The sequence below is a fragment of the Hypanus sabinus genome, chromosome 23 (genome assembly GCF_030144855.1).
Source record: "Hypanus sabinus isolate sHypSab1 chromosome 23, sHypSab1.hap1, whole genome shotgun sequence".
NCBI classification, from domain to species: domain Eukaryota; kingdom Metazoa; phylum Chordata; class Chondrichthyes; order Myliobatiformes; family Dasyatidae; genus Hypanus; species Hypanus sabinus.
This window is the reverse complement of record NC_082728.1, coordinates 45497589-45514364: the sequence shown is the minus strand read 5'-3', so window position 1 is coordinate 45514364 and position 16776 is coordinate 45497589. Positions and strand designations below refer to the sequence as shown.

The 16776-nt window shown below is 40.2% G+C and overlaps 1 protein-coding gene across 2 annotated transcripts in view; it reads left to right on the top strand.

The window, feature by feature from the left end:
* LOC132380171 (myosin-16) overlaps nucleotides 1-16776 on the top strand; it is a 310593-nt gene that overhangs the window by 58659 nt on the left and 235158 nt on the right. The window contains exon 2 of one of the 2 annotated variants that reach the window (XM_059948830.1): nucleotides 10647-10796. The exons of the other annotated variant lie outside the window; for it this stretch is intronic. Within the exon in view, the coding sequence (XP_059804813.1) occupies nucleotides 10647-10796 (150 nt within the window). The remainder of the gene's footprint in view (nucleotides 1-10646; nucleotides 10797-16776) is intronic. 2 annotated transcript variants of the gene reach the window in all.

The window sequence follows — 16776 nt, the reverse complement described above, 5'->3', positions numbered from 1 at the left end:
ATGAGCATGCAAACAAACGTGTGAATAGATACATGTATGAACATGTGAATTATCAGCAAGGGTTTGCCACTCCATCACTCAAGTGTGCTCTGCCAATAAGATTACAGCTGATCTTGCTGCTTCCCATCTGCCCACTGTAACCTTGTAACTGTTACCAGGAACATATTAATCTCTCTCTTAAAAGTATTAAAGATTTCAAAAAGAGTTCCAAAGGTACATAACTTTATGAGACAGAAACATTTTGCCTTACCCTTGTCTTAAATCGAGGAGCTCTTATTTTGAAACAATGATCTCTCGTTCTAGATTCTCCAACAGGAAGAAAGATCTCTACACATCCACTCCATCAAACCCAGTTAGGGTGTGTAAGTTTTGATTAGGTAAACTCACTTCTTTAAACTCCAGCTGATACAAACCCATAGATATAGCCAACAAAATCCATGGTCTGTTTTTTCTGGGTCCCCACCTATTTTGCTGCCAAGTTGAGAGCTGCACGAAGGGTCTCGGCCCGAAACGTCGACAGTGCTTCTCCCTATAGATGCTGCCTGGCCTGCTGCGTTCCACCAGCATTTTGTGTGTGTTGTTGTTTGAATTTCCAGCATCTGCAGATTTCCGTGTGTTTGCATTTTTAGATGGACAATGGGTTTTGTTTCCTTGTGAATTTATCCCAAATTTTTCCATTCAGTCCTTTTGGCATTTCAGGTAGCCCAAACCTTCCTTTGCTTGAGTTGGTAACATAGGGAAGACTTATGAACAAATCGTAGTTGACTAATTGAAGATGAATTTGTTAATCAGCAAGAGGGCAGTGTCTCTTATTACCACTGTGTGGAGCTACAACATGAAACGTGAATAAATTCAGTTTTTGTCATGGTAGTCATGAATTCCCTGTCAAATATTTGTGAATTTGAATTGGAAAGCAGCATTTTGCTGTCCATATTACAGCTCTGTGTGAAATTACAGTTTGTGATGATATGGTGTAACAAAAACCAAAGCTTTTTAATTGGCTTCCTTTTCCATTGTCTTACCTGTCAGCCACAAAATGCTGAGTTGCTGAATTTATTGAAGGATACAGATGGAATTTCATACATAAAGGACATTGAGAGAGAGTTGAATGTATTAGTGACAAAGTTTATTTAGCAATGATTACATTTATTAGTAGAGCAAGTTTGAAGAACCAAATGAACAACTCAAGCTACACACACACAATGCTGGAGAAATTTAACAGGTCAGGAAGCACCTATGGAAAAGAGTGAACAGTTGAGGTTTCTGGCTGAGACCTTTCACAAGCGCTGATGAAGAGTCTCGACCTGAAACATCGACTGTTTACACTTTTCCGTAGATGCTGCCTGACCTGCTGAGTTCCTCCAGCATTCTGTGTGTGTTGCTTGGATTTCCAGCATCTGCAGACTTTCTCTCATTTGTGACCAACTCGAGCTCATATTTTTCTATCTTTCTCTCATTGATTGATTTCTTAAACCCGATTATATAACAAGATTAGTTATTCCATTTCCTATGGTCCATACTGCACATTATATTCAGTTTGTATCTCTTGTAAACTACACAGCAAATGTTTTTGTATTAAACAGTTTCTCTTTTGTGGGTTATGGTGGGTTGAGAAGGTTTGAATTGGTTTGGGAATGTTACTTAATTCTGTAGTGATAAAAACAAGAGTAAGTGCATGGCAATTTTAAGTGATGATGCATTGTTAATGTGAGTTTTCATATAGATAGGCTATTCAGAACCAGAATTAGGTTTATTATCACCGGCACGTGTCATGCAATGTGTAGTATTAGAAGAGGGTAGTGGCATATGAGGTCACTCTTAAGAGGTAATTCTCCACATGATCACATGCTCCTTCAGCCTTCCCAGACATTTTGATTGGTCTTATCTACCATATGAACCTTTGGTTTCTTTTAACATTTATCCTGAAAGGCTACGGAAAAATAGACTATCAACATGTTCTCATAATGTTGCTCCCATATTCAAGTCATTGTGTGAGTGTGTGAGTGTAAGAGTCAGAGAGAAATTTCTGACAGATGTGGAGATGTGGATATGCTGCAGCAGTGATCAGGGTGAGATGGGAAAAGAACTGAATTTGTCTCCTAGATTCAGATGGGATGGGAGAAGTACCCTATTATGGTTTGTAGCTACAGAAGGTAATTGAAAAAAGAAGACAGGAGCTGAGATATTTGTCTACTTTGATTTTTCCCCTTTTTTTTAGTGAGACTTGGTGGTGTCATGACGTATGCCACTCATGTACTACTTACATATGGATTAAGTAAACAAAGAGTGTTTAATCAAATAATATATTTAAAATATTACTCAATTGTAACCCTCAGGTTTGGTCAGCATGCGTTTGTCTAGGGGAAGACAGCCTCTGGCCCGGCCAAGCTGAGAAATCCTGTTTGTGTGGATGCTGCGAGATGTGATACCTGGTTACAATTCTGAACTGTAAAATATCAGACAGTACACCATATGCAATTAAACAATTGAACTTTATAAATCTTAATCTGATTACGGGATTAGTAAAGGAAAAAAAAGAAAAAGGGCCCATTTTAATGATGCAGTCTAATGTGCACGTTGGGGCTCACAGATTCATCCATTTGTTTCCCATCGACCTCCTCTGAGCACCGCAGACCATTGGACCCTCACTCCGAGTCCACTCCATCCACCGATCTACCAATTTTCTCTATTCGCATCTTCTCTCTATCTCTCGCTGACAAAAGACTGCGAAATCCTTGCTCCCCGACCCACAAGAAAGAACAACATGCCTCTCATTGGTTAGCACACATGCCAAAGCCCCCGTTATCTCTAGTCAGAACTCAAACATCGCTGCTACAGAGAAACCATTACCATAGCAGTGAAACATTACAGAGAGGCCATTACATTAGCAATGAAACTTCACAGCACATTACACAAATGTTCGTCGTGGCTATTCCTTGAGATCGAGGATGATGGTTTTCGTTCCGTTTCCACAGAGCAAAGATGCCTGTGCGTGTATTTGTTTAACGTGTACTTGATGTTGCACTCCAAGAGGCACACGATACTTCACAAGTAAACCAAATGATTCCAATGGCATGGAAACCATGACGATTGGAGCTGATGGATTTGTTGCAGCCTTCATTCGCCATCACAGCCATTGAGCTTGAAGTAAATTCATCTGCCTGTTCCACTATTGAGGTCTTGGTTGGATTGTTCTTTGCCAGGGACCTCACTTTACCACCATGGTGACCCTAACAGGAGCATAGCTCCAGATGGCATCTCTCTCAGGATCTTAGGACCAGACAAGCTTCTCCACCATGACAAGGTGACAATCCACGGAGAAGCACAAAGATTATTGAAATAGTAAACACTCACTGCTGCCTGCTTAGCTATAACCCAACTCAATATAGAATGCACATCAACTCAAATATGTAAAGTATTGCTCTCTAGTAATTTTGGATAAAAATATATGTTCACCAGACTGATTCCTTTGATGGCAGGACTTTCATATGAAGAAAGACTGGATCGACTAGGCTTATACTCACTAGAATTTAGAAGATTAAGGGGGGATCTAATTGAAACGTATAAAATTCTAAAAGGATTGGACAGGCTAGATGTAGGAAGATTGTTTCCGATGTTGGGGGAGTCCAGAACGAGGGGTCAGTTTAAGGATAAAGGGGAAGCCTTTTAGGATTGAGATGAAGAAAAACTTCTTCACACAGAGAGTGGTGAATCTGTGGAATTCTCTGCCACAGGAAACAGTTGAGGCTGGTTCATTGGCTATATTTAAGAGGAAGTTAGATATGGCCCTTGTGGCTAAAGGGATCAGGGGGTATGGAGAGGAAGCAAGTACAGGGTTCTGAGTTGGATGATCAGCCATAATCATACTGAATGGCGGTGCAGGCTCGAAGGGCCAAATGGCCTACTCCTGCACCTATTTTCTATGTTTCTATGTGTCACTGGATGATGTGTTGTTTGCAGATGATGATCTGACACAATCTCCATTGAGCACGAGAGTGGTCCAGTTCTGTCCTTAATTTTTCCAAGTGCCAACTTTTGATCACCTCTTAGGCTCTCACCAGGACTGCTTGTCCAGGAGTGAAACATTGAACCTTCTTGCTTAAGGAGCCTTCAATCTGTCTCAGCTGTGTGTCCTGCATACTCCTTCGGAGATTGGGTTTGAGGAGATGGGAACGTGATTACAAGGGATGATTAAGAACAGCTTGACTGGTGAGTTGTTATTTGTGGAGTGTGCTGCATTGCGATATGCAAAGAGGAAATTGGTGAACTTCTGATTCAGTGTAGTGTGCTTTGCTGACATTGCTCTCAGGATGTTCTTTAGACTCTGGGCAAACCTTTTCTTCATGCCCTTTGTGCATGGGTGGTAGGGTGCAGATGTAACATGTCTTATCCATTCATTTTCAGGAATGACTACAAACTGTGGTCCATTGTCACCAACTAAGTGCTTTGCAATGCCAGTCCTTGAGAAGGGGCCTCTCCACACATCAACAGTGTGCAAGACTGCAACTGAGGCTATTGGGAGCACTGCCAGCCACTTTGTAGCTGCACCCACTACCACCAAGAAATTGTGTGCCATACATGCTCCAGAGAAATCCACATGAATCCTCTGCTAGTGCAATGCAGACAATCCCTAGGGATGGATGGAGAGGTGCAGCTCTTGGCATTTTTCCACTGATCAGTCCCAGGCCACCAGAAAAGCTTCGAGCTAGTACTTCCATTTTGGCCATGCTTGGGTAACTGGCATGTAGCTCCTTCAACAGTTTAGATCTCAGCTTGGCTTGGAATGTACAACAGTTCTCAATCTTCACATAAGGCAACCCCATCAAGGCCAAGTTCATCCCAGCACTGGTAAAAGTGAGGGAACTGAAATTTCTGCAACACATTCTAGCAAATTTTGGTTTGCAGTGTAGACCTGAGTTGGTGTGGGGTCTTTTCTGGTTTCCCTTTAGACTACTTTGCCACAATAGGAAGACTTTTGATTTGCATTAGGTAGAATACGTCAAAATGAGTGTCCTCTTGTGTAACTTTTTTCAGTGACTTCCTCTTCCAAGAGTAATCAGGACCACAAATCCATTATTAGTGGTGCTCTTGAATTCAATCTTGTAAACTGTGTTGAACAAGAGGCAGAGCCATGCTGCTGCTGTCTGTGAAGCACCACTCACTGGATTGAAAATGGATACCAGTAGTTGAAGATCAGTAATGAGGGTAAACTGTCTCCCATACAAGTACTGGTTACAATATTTTACACCCAAAACCAAACTCAAGGCCTCTCTGTCAACCTCCGTGTAATTTTTCTCTGCAGTGGTAAAGGAACATGATGCAAAGGCTTTGAGACATTCACTTCCATTAGTCATAACATGTGACATGACTGCACCTACACCATAAGTCAAGGCATCAAAGGGAAGCTTCACTGGATGATGTCGATCATAATGCATCAGTACAGTGCTTGACATCACCAGTTCCTTTGTCTTTTTGAAAGTCACCACACACTGCTTTGTCAGTTTCTATTTCTTCCTAATCTACAGTGATGAGTTCAAGGGGTGGAGCACAGTAGCCAGGTTTGCCAGTAAACTATTATAGTAATTGTAACAGATCCTAAAAGGACCGCAACTGCAACACATCCTTTAGCATAGGGGCATCTACCACCGCTTGAGCTTTCTCTGAACACTTGTGAAAACCTTGTGTGTCAATGGTGTGACCACAGTAAATGATGCTTGGTTTAAAGAATTTACACTTGCTGCACCATGCCCTGAGCCTATAATCTTCTAATATTTTTAACACCATTTTGAGATTTTGGAGATGTTCCTTGTCATCCTTACTGACAACAAAGATGACATCCAGGTAACACTGACTGCCTGGGCAGCCTGGCAAAACCTGGTCCATAGCTTTCTGCCAGAGTGCAGGTGATGCTGAAGCTACTCCAAAAATGGCTATTATTAGCAATAAAGCCTTTGTGAATGTTCATGGTGAGGAATACTTTGGACTTTCATCTCCATCTGTAGGCAGGCCTCAGCTAAGTCTGTCTTGATTAAGTGTTTCCCAGCAAAAAGGTTTGCAAAAAAAATTCCTCTATCCTGTGCAGAGAGCATTGACTTACTTTCAGTACTGGCTTTATGGTAACCTTAAAATCACCACAGATACTGACAGACCTGTCCTTCTTGGCTACTGGGTCACCTGGCATTACCCATGGGCTCCATTCAACTTCGGAAAGAATTCCTTCACTCTATGCGATCTAGCTCACAGGCTACTTTATCATGGATTACATAAGGAACCAGGTGGGTATATAAAACCTGGGTGTGACTTTTTCATTTTATCCTATTTTACTCTTGATATGTTTGAGTTTTCCAATTCCATCCTTGAACACTCTTATGGAATCATCCAGTACCTTTCTTAATTCGCTTTCAGTTGACTCAATTGCAGGGGATATGGCACGTAAATACTGGATGGATCTCCAATCAGGTTGTAGTTGTCTGAGCCAATCACGGCCCCACAATACTGGCCCAATGTGGCTACTTGGTTATTGTATTTCACTGTTACAAACATCATTCCCACAGGATTATCTTTCCTCCAGTATAAGTTCTTAGATGGATATCTGCAGGCTTCAGTTCAGTATCTTTGAAATGCCGTTCAAACTCATTTTGTGGATTTACTGAAACAGCTGAGACAATGACCAACTTCATTTTAGTTTGTTACAATTCAGCAATAATGAATATATAATTGAGACAGGTTTTTTATAACAAATAAAACACTTATTAAACACTGCTTAAAAAAACCAAAAGTAAACAAACGACTAACTTCACTGGAAGTCAGCTGCTATACGGCAACCCAAACAGTTCTTAAAGCGAGAAATGCGAACTTAGTTCTTCAAAGTAGTATTGCAAAAGTCCAAAATGATTTACAGTCAGGAGAGACTTTCCTTGAAGTAGTAAATTCTCTTTCGTGATGTTACTGCTGATCCCAGCCGAAGTATGCCTTGCCCGAAGGATTTACAATTGAAGGAAATGAAACAGCTTAAAGGCACTGACCTTTTCCTTGGCAAAATGCTGTGTCCAGCTCTTTCTGCTTTCAGAATGCAGGAACGATCTTGGACACAGGTCACTAACTCCTCGTACGGAGATTAAATAAGGTCAAACCTGTTTTACTGCCGACAACATCAACTTTCCTCGATCTTTTGTGTCTTCCAAACTTCAATAATCCTTCACTTTCTGACTGGACTTTAACTGGCAGCGATTTTCAGAACTGCCAGCACAACAATTCTTACAGTAGAAATTAAAACTCCACTTTTAAAACGAAACTGCGTCATAAAATCAAATACGCAGCAGAACCGAGTCACTGACGACTTAAGCCATGAACTGACCTGCGTCACAGGGAGGGGTTCTCCTTTCATACCCTGTTTAAAAAAAAAACATCACATGACCTGTCACTGGTGGGAAAATTATATCACTCCACCATCACAAGATCATTAGATCATTACATCATGCCCAGCAGAGCCTCAATTACATCATGGTCATGTGACAGTCACAGGACACCCACGGGTACATAACAAGTTAATTTGACATTCACTTCTCATGTAAACCATATTGCTTGTCTATTGTCAGTTTTGCCATTATAAATCTCAAGGCTACCCAGTTCTGTGGTCACTCTCATCATTTTCAGATCTTTCTTTAATAGCATGCAGATTAACACTCTTTTTGGAACTGCAATTTGACTTTTAATTTTTATCTCTTCCCTGTGCAGTCCATTTATTTTTGTCTGACCAACATGTTCTTTGTATGTGTCCTAATGTGTTGCATTTTCTGCAAATTTCATCTTTAAACCTGCATTGGTCTGATGTATGTGAGATGCTGCCACAATCCCAACATTACTTGTTTAGCCAGGCAGATTTCTGTTTAGACTGCAATTTTGTTCACACTCATTTTCATTCCTGACTGCAACTCAGTTGCATTGCTGGCTTCTATTTCATACATCGATTTCCCTTTTAAATGTGAGTTTTGCTTCAGCTAGGAGCCATTTATGAATGATTTCTAATAAAATTCCACAAATTAAATGAACTCTCAGTGCATCACTAAGCTACTGCTGAACTAGCAATGCTAACACAATTTCTCCAATTTGGCTGCGCAAGCTGAAATGGACTCCCTTTCCTTTTAATCACGCTTATGAAACTGAAAGTGTTCCGCAGTCACTAACTGTTTCAGTTCTATATCTTCCTGCATTATATTCATGATATCAGCAACGCTCATTTCGGCTGGTTTATTTGGAGCAGTTAAACTTCTAAGCAAACTGTATGCATTTCCACCCATTGCTCTCAGCAATACTGGTACTCGCACTTCATCAGCTTTTTCATTTTCTTCATAGTACCACTCAATTCATTCAGTATACATCATTCAGTTATCTTTCTTACAATTAAACACATTTATCTTATCATTATAGCTAACCATTTCCATTCTTTTTAACAATTTTTTGTTATTGTCACCTGGTACTCACTGTTTATGAACTTGTGTCTATACTTGTTGCTTGTTAATTTCACCCATTTTTTTGCCTTTTCTAAAACTCACCTTCCAAATAAAAACATACTGCACTTCATCAGCTAGGTACAGTAGTTGTGTCAGGTTCATTTTAAAGCTTCCTCATTGCCACTGATTTGTTTTGTAACTCCAGAAACTAATTGAAAGAAACACACGGGAATCGGGATATTTCGCTTCTTAGTGTTCTTCCCCTTTTTCAGCGAGATGCTCACCTATGATGTGGTGATGAGATACAACAAAAATAGACCCTTCTGGCCCTTTGAGTTGCACTGCCCAGCAATCCCCCAATTTAACCCTAGCCTAATCATGGACAATTTACAATGAGAAATTAACCTACCAACCAGTAAGTATTCGGACTGTGGTAGGAAACTAGAGCACCCAGAGGAAACCCATACGTTTATGTGGAGAACGTACAAATAAGGAATTTTTCACGATTATTTTCCACTGTTGCCTTCTGCGGTTAAACAACTGAGCAACACCTCAGTATGTGTGGAATATCCTGCTATATTTGCCATTTATTTTCTTATTCTCAACTGGTGCACATGGGAAGTATTCAGACCAAGCAGGAGGTTTTGCATTCCTTTGATTGCTCAATTGTTATGTCTGGAACTGAGCAATGATTACTTGCAGATGACAATTCTAGATGGTACTTTCTCAGGTGAGTTCAGAAAATTGCTATGTTTCTATAACGTGGCTGAAATATACAATTTAATATTATTCTCCAAATACCAGTCATGTGTGAAATAATACAAGTTTGCATTGGTTTAATTTAAGCCTTTTGATGTGGTTTTAATCCATTGCCCTTGTTTTAGTTGCTGTTTGCTCTAGAGGAAATAAAGCCATGCAATAGAAAGACTTTGTATTTTCACACTACCAGAATTGCCCTTTGATTTGTCTTTATTCTGACCCTGTAGAGGCCATAGTGAAGCATGTCAATCTGTAATGGTATGTCACTATGGTATTTTCTTGTCTGTCTGTTTATTGATGTGAGAATGGACACTTCCAAGTTTTGGTTTGTACCAAATGGGCAGGAATATTTCTGGTCACCCGTTTTAACAGTTCTTATAAAAAGTAGTTGATACGGCCCAGTACATCACATGTAAAGTCTTCCCCACCAGTGCGCACATCTACATGGAGTGCTGTCAGAGAAAAGCAGCATCCATCATCAGGGACCCCCACCACCCACGTCATGTTCTCTTCTCACTGCTACCATCAGGAAGAAGGTATAGGAGACTCGGGACTCGCACTACCAGGTTCAGGAACAGTTATTACCACCCAACCATCATGATCTGGAACCAGTGGAGATAACGTCACTCAGCTTCACTTGCCCCATCACTGAATTGTTCCCACAACCTATGGACTCATTTTCAAGGACTCTTCATATCATGTTCTCAATACTTATTGCTTATTTACTTATTAATATTATTTCCTTCTTTTGTATCTGTAGTTTGTTGCCTTTCGTACAATATTTGTCTGTCCTTCTGGGTGTGTTCCTTCACTGATTCTGTTATGATTATTGGAATTACTGAATATGCCCTCAAGAAAATGGATCTCAGGATTTTATATGGTGACATTATTGTACTTTGATAATAAAATTACTTTTAACTTTTGAACAGTTGACAAATAGTTTCTGAATTTTAATACGTCTAATACCATAAATGCATTTCTCTGCAAGAATTTACGAAATCTTAGAACATATATACCATGCAAAGTAATGTGCATGAATGGATAGAGCTAACAGAAAAGTTCTTTTCACAACAAGTTTTGTACTTTTTACATCTTTATTGTGAGGAATGGCCAGGGACAGGGGTTACATTATGATTTATCTTAACACTCATGATGATCTGGTTTCACTAATGCTCATTCACAGTCATCCTTGTAAAGCTTAAGAGTAGGATGGAGATTCAGTAACCAATGCATGCTAAGAATGTTACAAATTCTGTCTCAGACGTTACTCAATCAGTCTCAGTGTGCATTGAAATTAAGGGGAATGTTCTGAGCAAGATTTATTTTGGAGAGGTTTATTGTGATGCTGTTTTTTTTTGCACTTCTCCTTTTGTGAAGTGGCATCTGTGTAACACTTCTGAAAAGGCATGTCTTAACAAGATTTTCCTTTTGTAGGTTAAACCACTTCATGTGACAGGTCAAAACATCAAGATGAGGGCAAAGGAGGAGGAGCTAAAACTGGCTGTTGAAAAAACAGATAAACTTCCTTTGCGAATTCAGGAGCTAGAGCAGAAGAATGCTCTGCTGGTTCAGGAGAAGAGTGCTGTAAGTTCACTGCATAAGTGTTTTTGATACATGTGTCCTGGAAAACTATAACCATAGCTCCTCTCATTCTTTAAAGTGACAAAATATATAAAACATTTTTGAAAGTTAAGAGACCAAGAGTACATTTTGTGAACACACAGCAAAATGGATAGAAATTGCATGTACAATAATGTAGCTGGGTTTGAAGAAGCAACTGGCATATTGGAGTTTGTACATGGAAGTGGTTGGTTTTTCCATGCGCCTCATGAACCTGTGGATTTAGGAGTCAAAGAAACCTTGGCAAGCCACACTGTGGCAGCTGTTGGTGGTAGGGAGAATATTACTGGTGGAAGAATCAGTGCAAATCACAAGCAAGAGAAAATCTGCAGATGCTGGAAATCCAAGCAAGTTCTTCCAAAATGCTGGAGGAACTCTGCAGGCCGGGCAACGTCTATGACAAGGAGTACAGTCAACGTTTCAGGCCAAGAGCCTTCATTGTTAATCGATTGGCACAACTCTTCTGGATTGTGTTGTGCTTCTTGAATGTTGTTGGAATTGCAGCCGTCTAGGCAAACAGACATTATTCTATCACGCTGAAGGTGAAAAAGTTTTAAGGATCCAACTAATGTATTAGATAAGCACTCAGCTCCTGACTTGCTATTGTAACAGATGTGTGTTTGTTCTAATTAGTAATAAAACAATGTGTTTGGTGCAGAATTTGACTGTCAATTGCTATTTGATATCAGAGAATGTATACAGTATTCAATATGACAATTTGGGCTGTATACTGTATACCTTCTCTGACACATTAAACCATTGAATCATTGAATCAACCCTTTTCACAGAAAAGGTTTGCTGATGATGATTGATGATAACTTGTGACTAGAATATAATTTGCTAGTTAATGAATGATATTTTAGTGCTGTTCAGGTTTTGCCACAGAGTAGCATGGGGCTGGTATGTTATCCAAGGAGCAGCAAGTGGAAGGAAAAATGTTGCAATCATAGGTGGACCCCAGTTTCAAATATTACGATAGGACGAAGGTCATTGCTGAAGCAGTTGGTTGTGATGAGACTGGGGAATTATCCTGAGCAGTATCCAAAACAATCTCTTGATACTGAGATGATGACCTGTGTGGGATGTCCTTGTGACTGGTTGGGTGTATTCCTCCTGATTCCCTGACCTCAGCTTTGTTGAGATTTAAGAGCTTTATTTTAAGATGATCCCACAGTTGCTTGTTCATCCTTGAAATATCACTCTTTTGTTCATACTTGCAATGAGAATAGAAATGACTGAAGCCAGAAATCAGAATGAACTTTTGTAAGAGGTTTATTCACACATAGAACAGTATAGAACAGGAACAGGATGTTCAATTCACGATCTTGTGCCAAGTTAATTAAAAGTTTAACTAAACTATTCCTTCTTCCTACACAACATCCATATCCCTCCATTTTCTGCACACTCACAAGCCAATCTATGAGCTTCTTAAATGCCTTCAGCGTATTTGCCTGCAAAACTGCCCCTTGCAGCACGTTCCAGGCAAATGTCACTCTCTGTGCCCTGCACATTGACTTTGAACTTTAACTGCTTACCTTCTAGGATCAGATCAACTACCTGGTAGTTGAGACCAGTAAATAGCAGAATTACATTTGTCCTTTTTTTCTTGTGAAGAAGACATACATAGGTAACTTTCCATCTTGTCACAACATGTCCAACTATAGAGTCATAGGGCACTCCAGTATGGAAATGGGCTCATCGGTCCATCTACTCAATGCCAAGCTGTTATTCTGTTTAGTCTCATTGACCTGCCCTCCCATCCATGTATCTATTCAATTCTGCATCTGTTCTGGAAGTACTTGGTTAGAATTGTAGAACATCAATATTCAGTGCAACTCAGTGGTATCACTACACCTCTTCACCTGTTGTCTATAATGTGCCCTTGACTTCCTGCAGTATAGTTGTGGATAGAAATTCCTCAATGTAATCTTCTGCTAGCTACAATCAACTGAAATTGCAGTTTCCCCTGTGATTTAACCTCCACTTTTGTTCCTCCTGAACAAACAGTACATTACCCTTTTATGAAAGTGGAGGGCAAAGTAAGTGTAAAAGTGGATCATCCTTCTGACATTTCTGATGGAGCTTTGCAAATAACTCAGCAATGTATTTCACACAACTGTCACAGATGAAAACTATCACAGATGTTCTTGTACTTCCTGCTGTTAGTTCTTTAATTGGTCACTTATCATGACAAAAAAAAACAAGAGGCTTTACATAAAGGCTTTACTTAAAGGTTTTAAATGGTTGTTTCCTTGGCAATGGTGGCCTACACTGGAATTGTGAATCATTGTTGATCCTTTGGCTTATTCTCTTCTGACTTGATGACACTGTGGCCCAACTCTGTCCATCTGACAATCCAACGGAAGGAGTGAGATTTCAGCTGAACTGTAGGACATGCTGTCGATATACCTACATCAAGTCGTTGCTTGATTCATCCACAGATCAGCTCTCCTAACTTTTACACATTTCCAGATGTTAGTGAGGAAGGTTTCCTGGATGAGCTAATAACTTGTCCAAATTTGACATTGTTAATTTTCCGAGGTCTAATTGCTTATTTTTGTTTTATTATCTTATGATAGTTTTGAATCAAATGAGTGACACTCTACTATTTCAGAAAGCATTCAAAGTTCAAGCTGTTCCTGTGATCTGGACCCATAAATAGACAGCAGTCGGAAAGAAGGGCAAATTTTCCTTCTCTATGATATGCATTGAAATATGTAAATGTTTTTATTCCAGCTGTTATAATTTTGTGAACACCATTCCTGATACTAGTTTCTGATTCTCTATTTATTAAACAAGTTTGAATTCAGGTGTCCAGCTACCATGGTAGATTTAGATGGCGTATGTCAGGACCAGGTGTCTGGATTACCTGTACAATGACATAACTACATCACCCCATGTTGCAAGGTTCTTTGTTGGAGTACCAAGGATGTTCTACACTGTTAAAAATATTCCCATTCAGTGGTCTGACTCAGGTGGAGCTCTGAGAACATTTAAAAGAAGGCAAATTGAGGTCTGTTGGATTCCTCAACTCTTGCCAAGTTTCTCCAGCATTTTGTGTGCATTGATCGAGTTTTCCAGCATCTTCAGAACCTCTTGTCTTCACCTCTTGGAGCACTGACCAATCTTTCTCCACCCAGCGACACAATCAAACTGGTCATCCATTTTCTAGCAGTGGAAGTACTGGAATAATAAGGATGCAGTGTGGGACAGTGTTGTGGGCACAGGTGGGCAGTGTCATGAGCTAATCTGTGTCCCCAACTCCCTGCAGCTGCTCAGCACATGACCGTAAGAAACTGCGGAGAGTGTAGAGACGGCTCAGCACATCCCAGGAACCAATCCCTGACCCCACCCCCCTTTATGGATTCTGTCTGTACCTCTCACTGTTTCAGTAATGCAGCCAGCATAATCGAACACCTCACCCACCCTAGACGTTCTCTCGTCTTCCCTCTCCCATCGGGTAGAAGTTACAAAATCCTGTAAGCACGTACCACCAGGCTCAAGGACAGCTTCGGTTCCACTGTAATCAGATTCTTGAACTGTCTTCTTGTAAGATGAGATGGACACTTGACCTTATAGTCTCCCTCCTTATGATCTTCCACTTATCGTTGACCTGCACTACACTATTTTGCTGACTTTTAGACTTAACTCTGCTTTTTTATTGTTTTACCTTATTCTGGCTCAATGCATTGTGTAACGATTGGTTTGCAAGACAAGCTTTTCACTGTATTTTGGTACATATGACAATAATAAACCAATATCAATACATTGCAGAGACATGAAAGGCAGCATATACTTGTTACCTCTTCCTCTCTTTGGTTGTTCAAGAACACTGATCAAAAACAGTAACAGCCCTTAGGTCCCACACCACCAGGTTCAGGAACAGTTATTACCCTACTAAAATCAGCCTCCTAAATAAGTGTGAATAACTTAATTCACCACAACCCTGAATGATTCCACATTCTCTAAACACACATTCAAGTTCTCTACAACTCATGTTCTCAGTATTATTATTTTTTAATTTGCTGACTTAGGCTTCTTTTGCACTTTGGTTGCTTGTCACTTTGTTTATTAATAGATTTTCATGAATTCTATTGCATTTCTTTATTTTCCTGCAAATACCTGCAAGAAAATGAATCTCAAGGTAGTGGATGGTAACGTAGATATATTTTGATAATAAATTTACTTTGACTTTGACTCTCTGAAATCCTGGCAGGGAAGTTTGTAATTGAATGTCTGGTGTGGCGGAGAGTTAGATACTTTTTGGCCGAATGTCATAGGGATTTCCTTCAGTGACCTCTACTAGTAGTTGAAGTCTTAAAAATTCCGATTAGAAACTTAGAAGCAGGAAGAAGGAGCCACGTATTCAATTTTCCAGAACTCAGTAAATGAGAAAGAGAGTTTATTCACACTAGACCATGCTGAACCACTCAGTCCTCTGCTTACAAAATTCATTAAATTACAAGAGCACGATGTTTGAACACTATATCGCATTGCCAGTGAGGTCTCCCCGAGAAAAGAAACATGTAGCACTATATAAGGGATTTCTTTTAGCCGATAAGTAAGGGCAGCACTGTAGCATAATGTTTAGCACAATGCTTTACAGTACCAACGAGATGAGTTCAATTCGGGCCGCTGTCTGTAGCAAGTTTGTACATCCTCACTGTGCCCCTGTGGGTTTCCTCCGAATGCTCCAGTTTCCTCCCACAGTCCAAAGGCGTGGGTTAATTTGTCATTGTAAATTGTCCTGTGATTAGGCTAGGGTTATATCTCAGGTTACTGGGTGGTATGGCTCGAAAGGCCAAAAGAGCCTATTCCGTGTAGTATCTCAATAAATAAATAAATTAAGTTGTATCATTGTGAGTGAAAATAACATGAAGTTATAGATAATGGACATAATCCTGACTGTGGATTTTAATTTGGCAATGAGGTATTCAGAACAAACTTTCTCTAAAGGCTGCATATATTAGATTGAAACCTTGAAGAGCGAGATGGTCAATATAATTTGTCTGCAAAACAGAGTAATGGTATTTCGTGATCTCTCTCATTGATTGACTGAAATTGTTGAACCGCCTATCTCTCTTCTGAGGGTTGTAAGCAATGGAGAATCTGCTCATTACACAGGTCATTAAAATTTGTTGGGAGGTAGCCACAGCGCATTTCAGTCTTGTAACTGCAGCAAGCCAGTACTTGTCTTTGAAACTGATGAAATGGATGAACCGTTGAAACAGATGAACCAGCTATTGGTGGTGTGTGGTACTGGTTTTGGTTCACTGAATGTCACATGTACTGAGATACACTGAAAAGATTTTCACTGTTTATGTGCCATCCAGACAGGTCATTTCGAGGTACTGGTAAGAGAAACAGAATGCCAAATATAATGTTACAATGGCAGGAAGAGTACAGGGAATGTAAACAAATAATCGCATGCAGAGATACATCTATGTCCTAATCCCCTGGGTGGCAATTCGGAGACTGAAGCGTGAGTTTGCAGTGCTATGGTTTACTTACTGCACCATGGGGTCTGACACAGGCTGTTGATTTTGCAGTGGCTGGTGTCTCCTCTGCTGGTCCCTGTTGTGGCTCTTATCGGAAACTGCTGCTTTGTTGTGAACCTGGATCCCCTGTCTGCAGCACATAAGTCAGGCCCAGAATGAAGCAGCAGTGCCAGACAGAAGCTAAGCTCAAAACCAGTGGAGATAAGAACATCTCTGCACTTGTAAAGTTGAGAGATTAGACGGATAGAATAGATTTACAAGCAGGAAGCTTGGGTTGTTATGAAAGAGTATTGATACGAACTGGAGCATGGGCTGGAGGGATTAAGTTATTGGCTCTAATACATGCAGTGAGTCAGCAGAGTTCATGGGGGGGGGGGTGCAAACAATTGCAAACCTGATGAAGATTATGTGTTTCCATGAGCTCTTGTCAAATCTTGGGGCAGCAC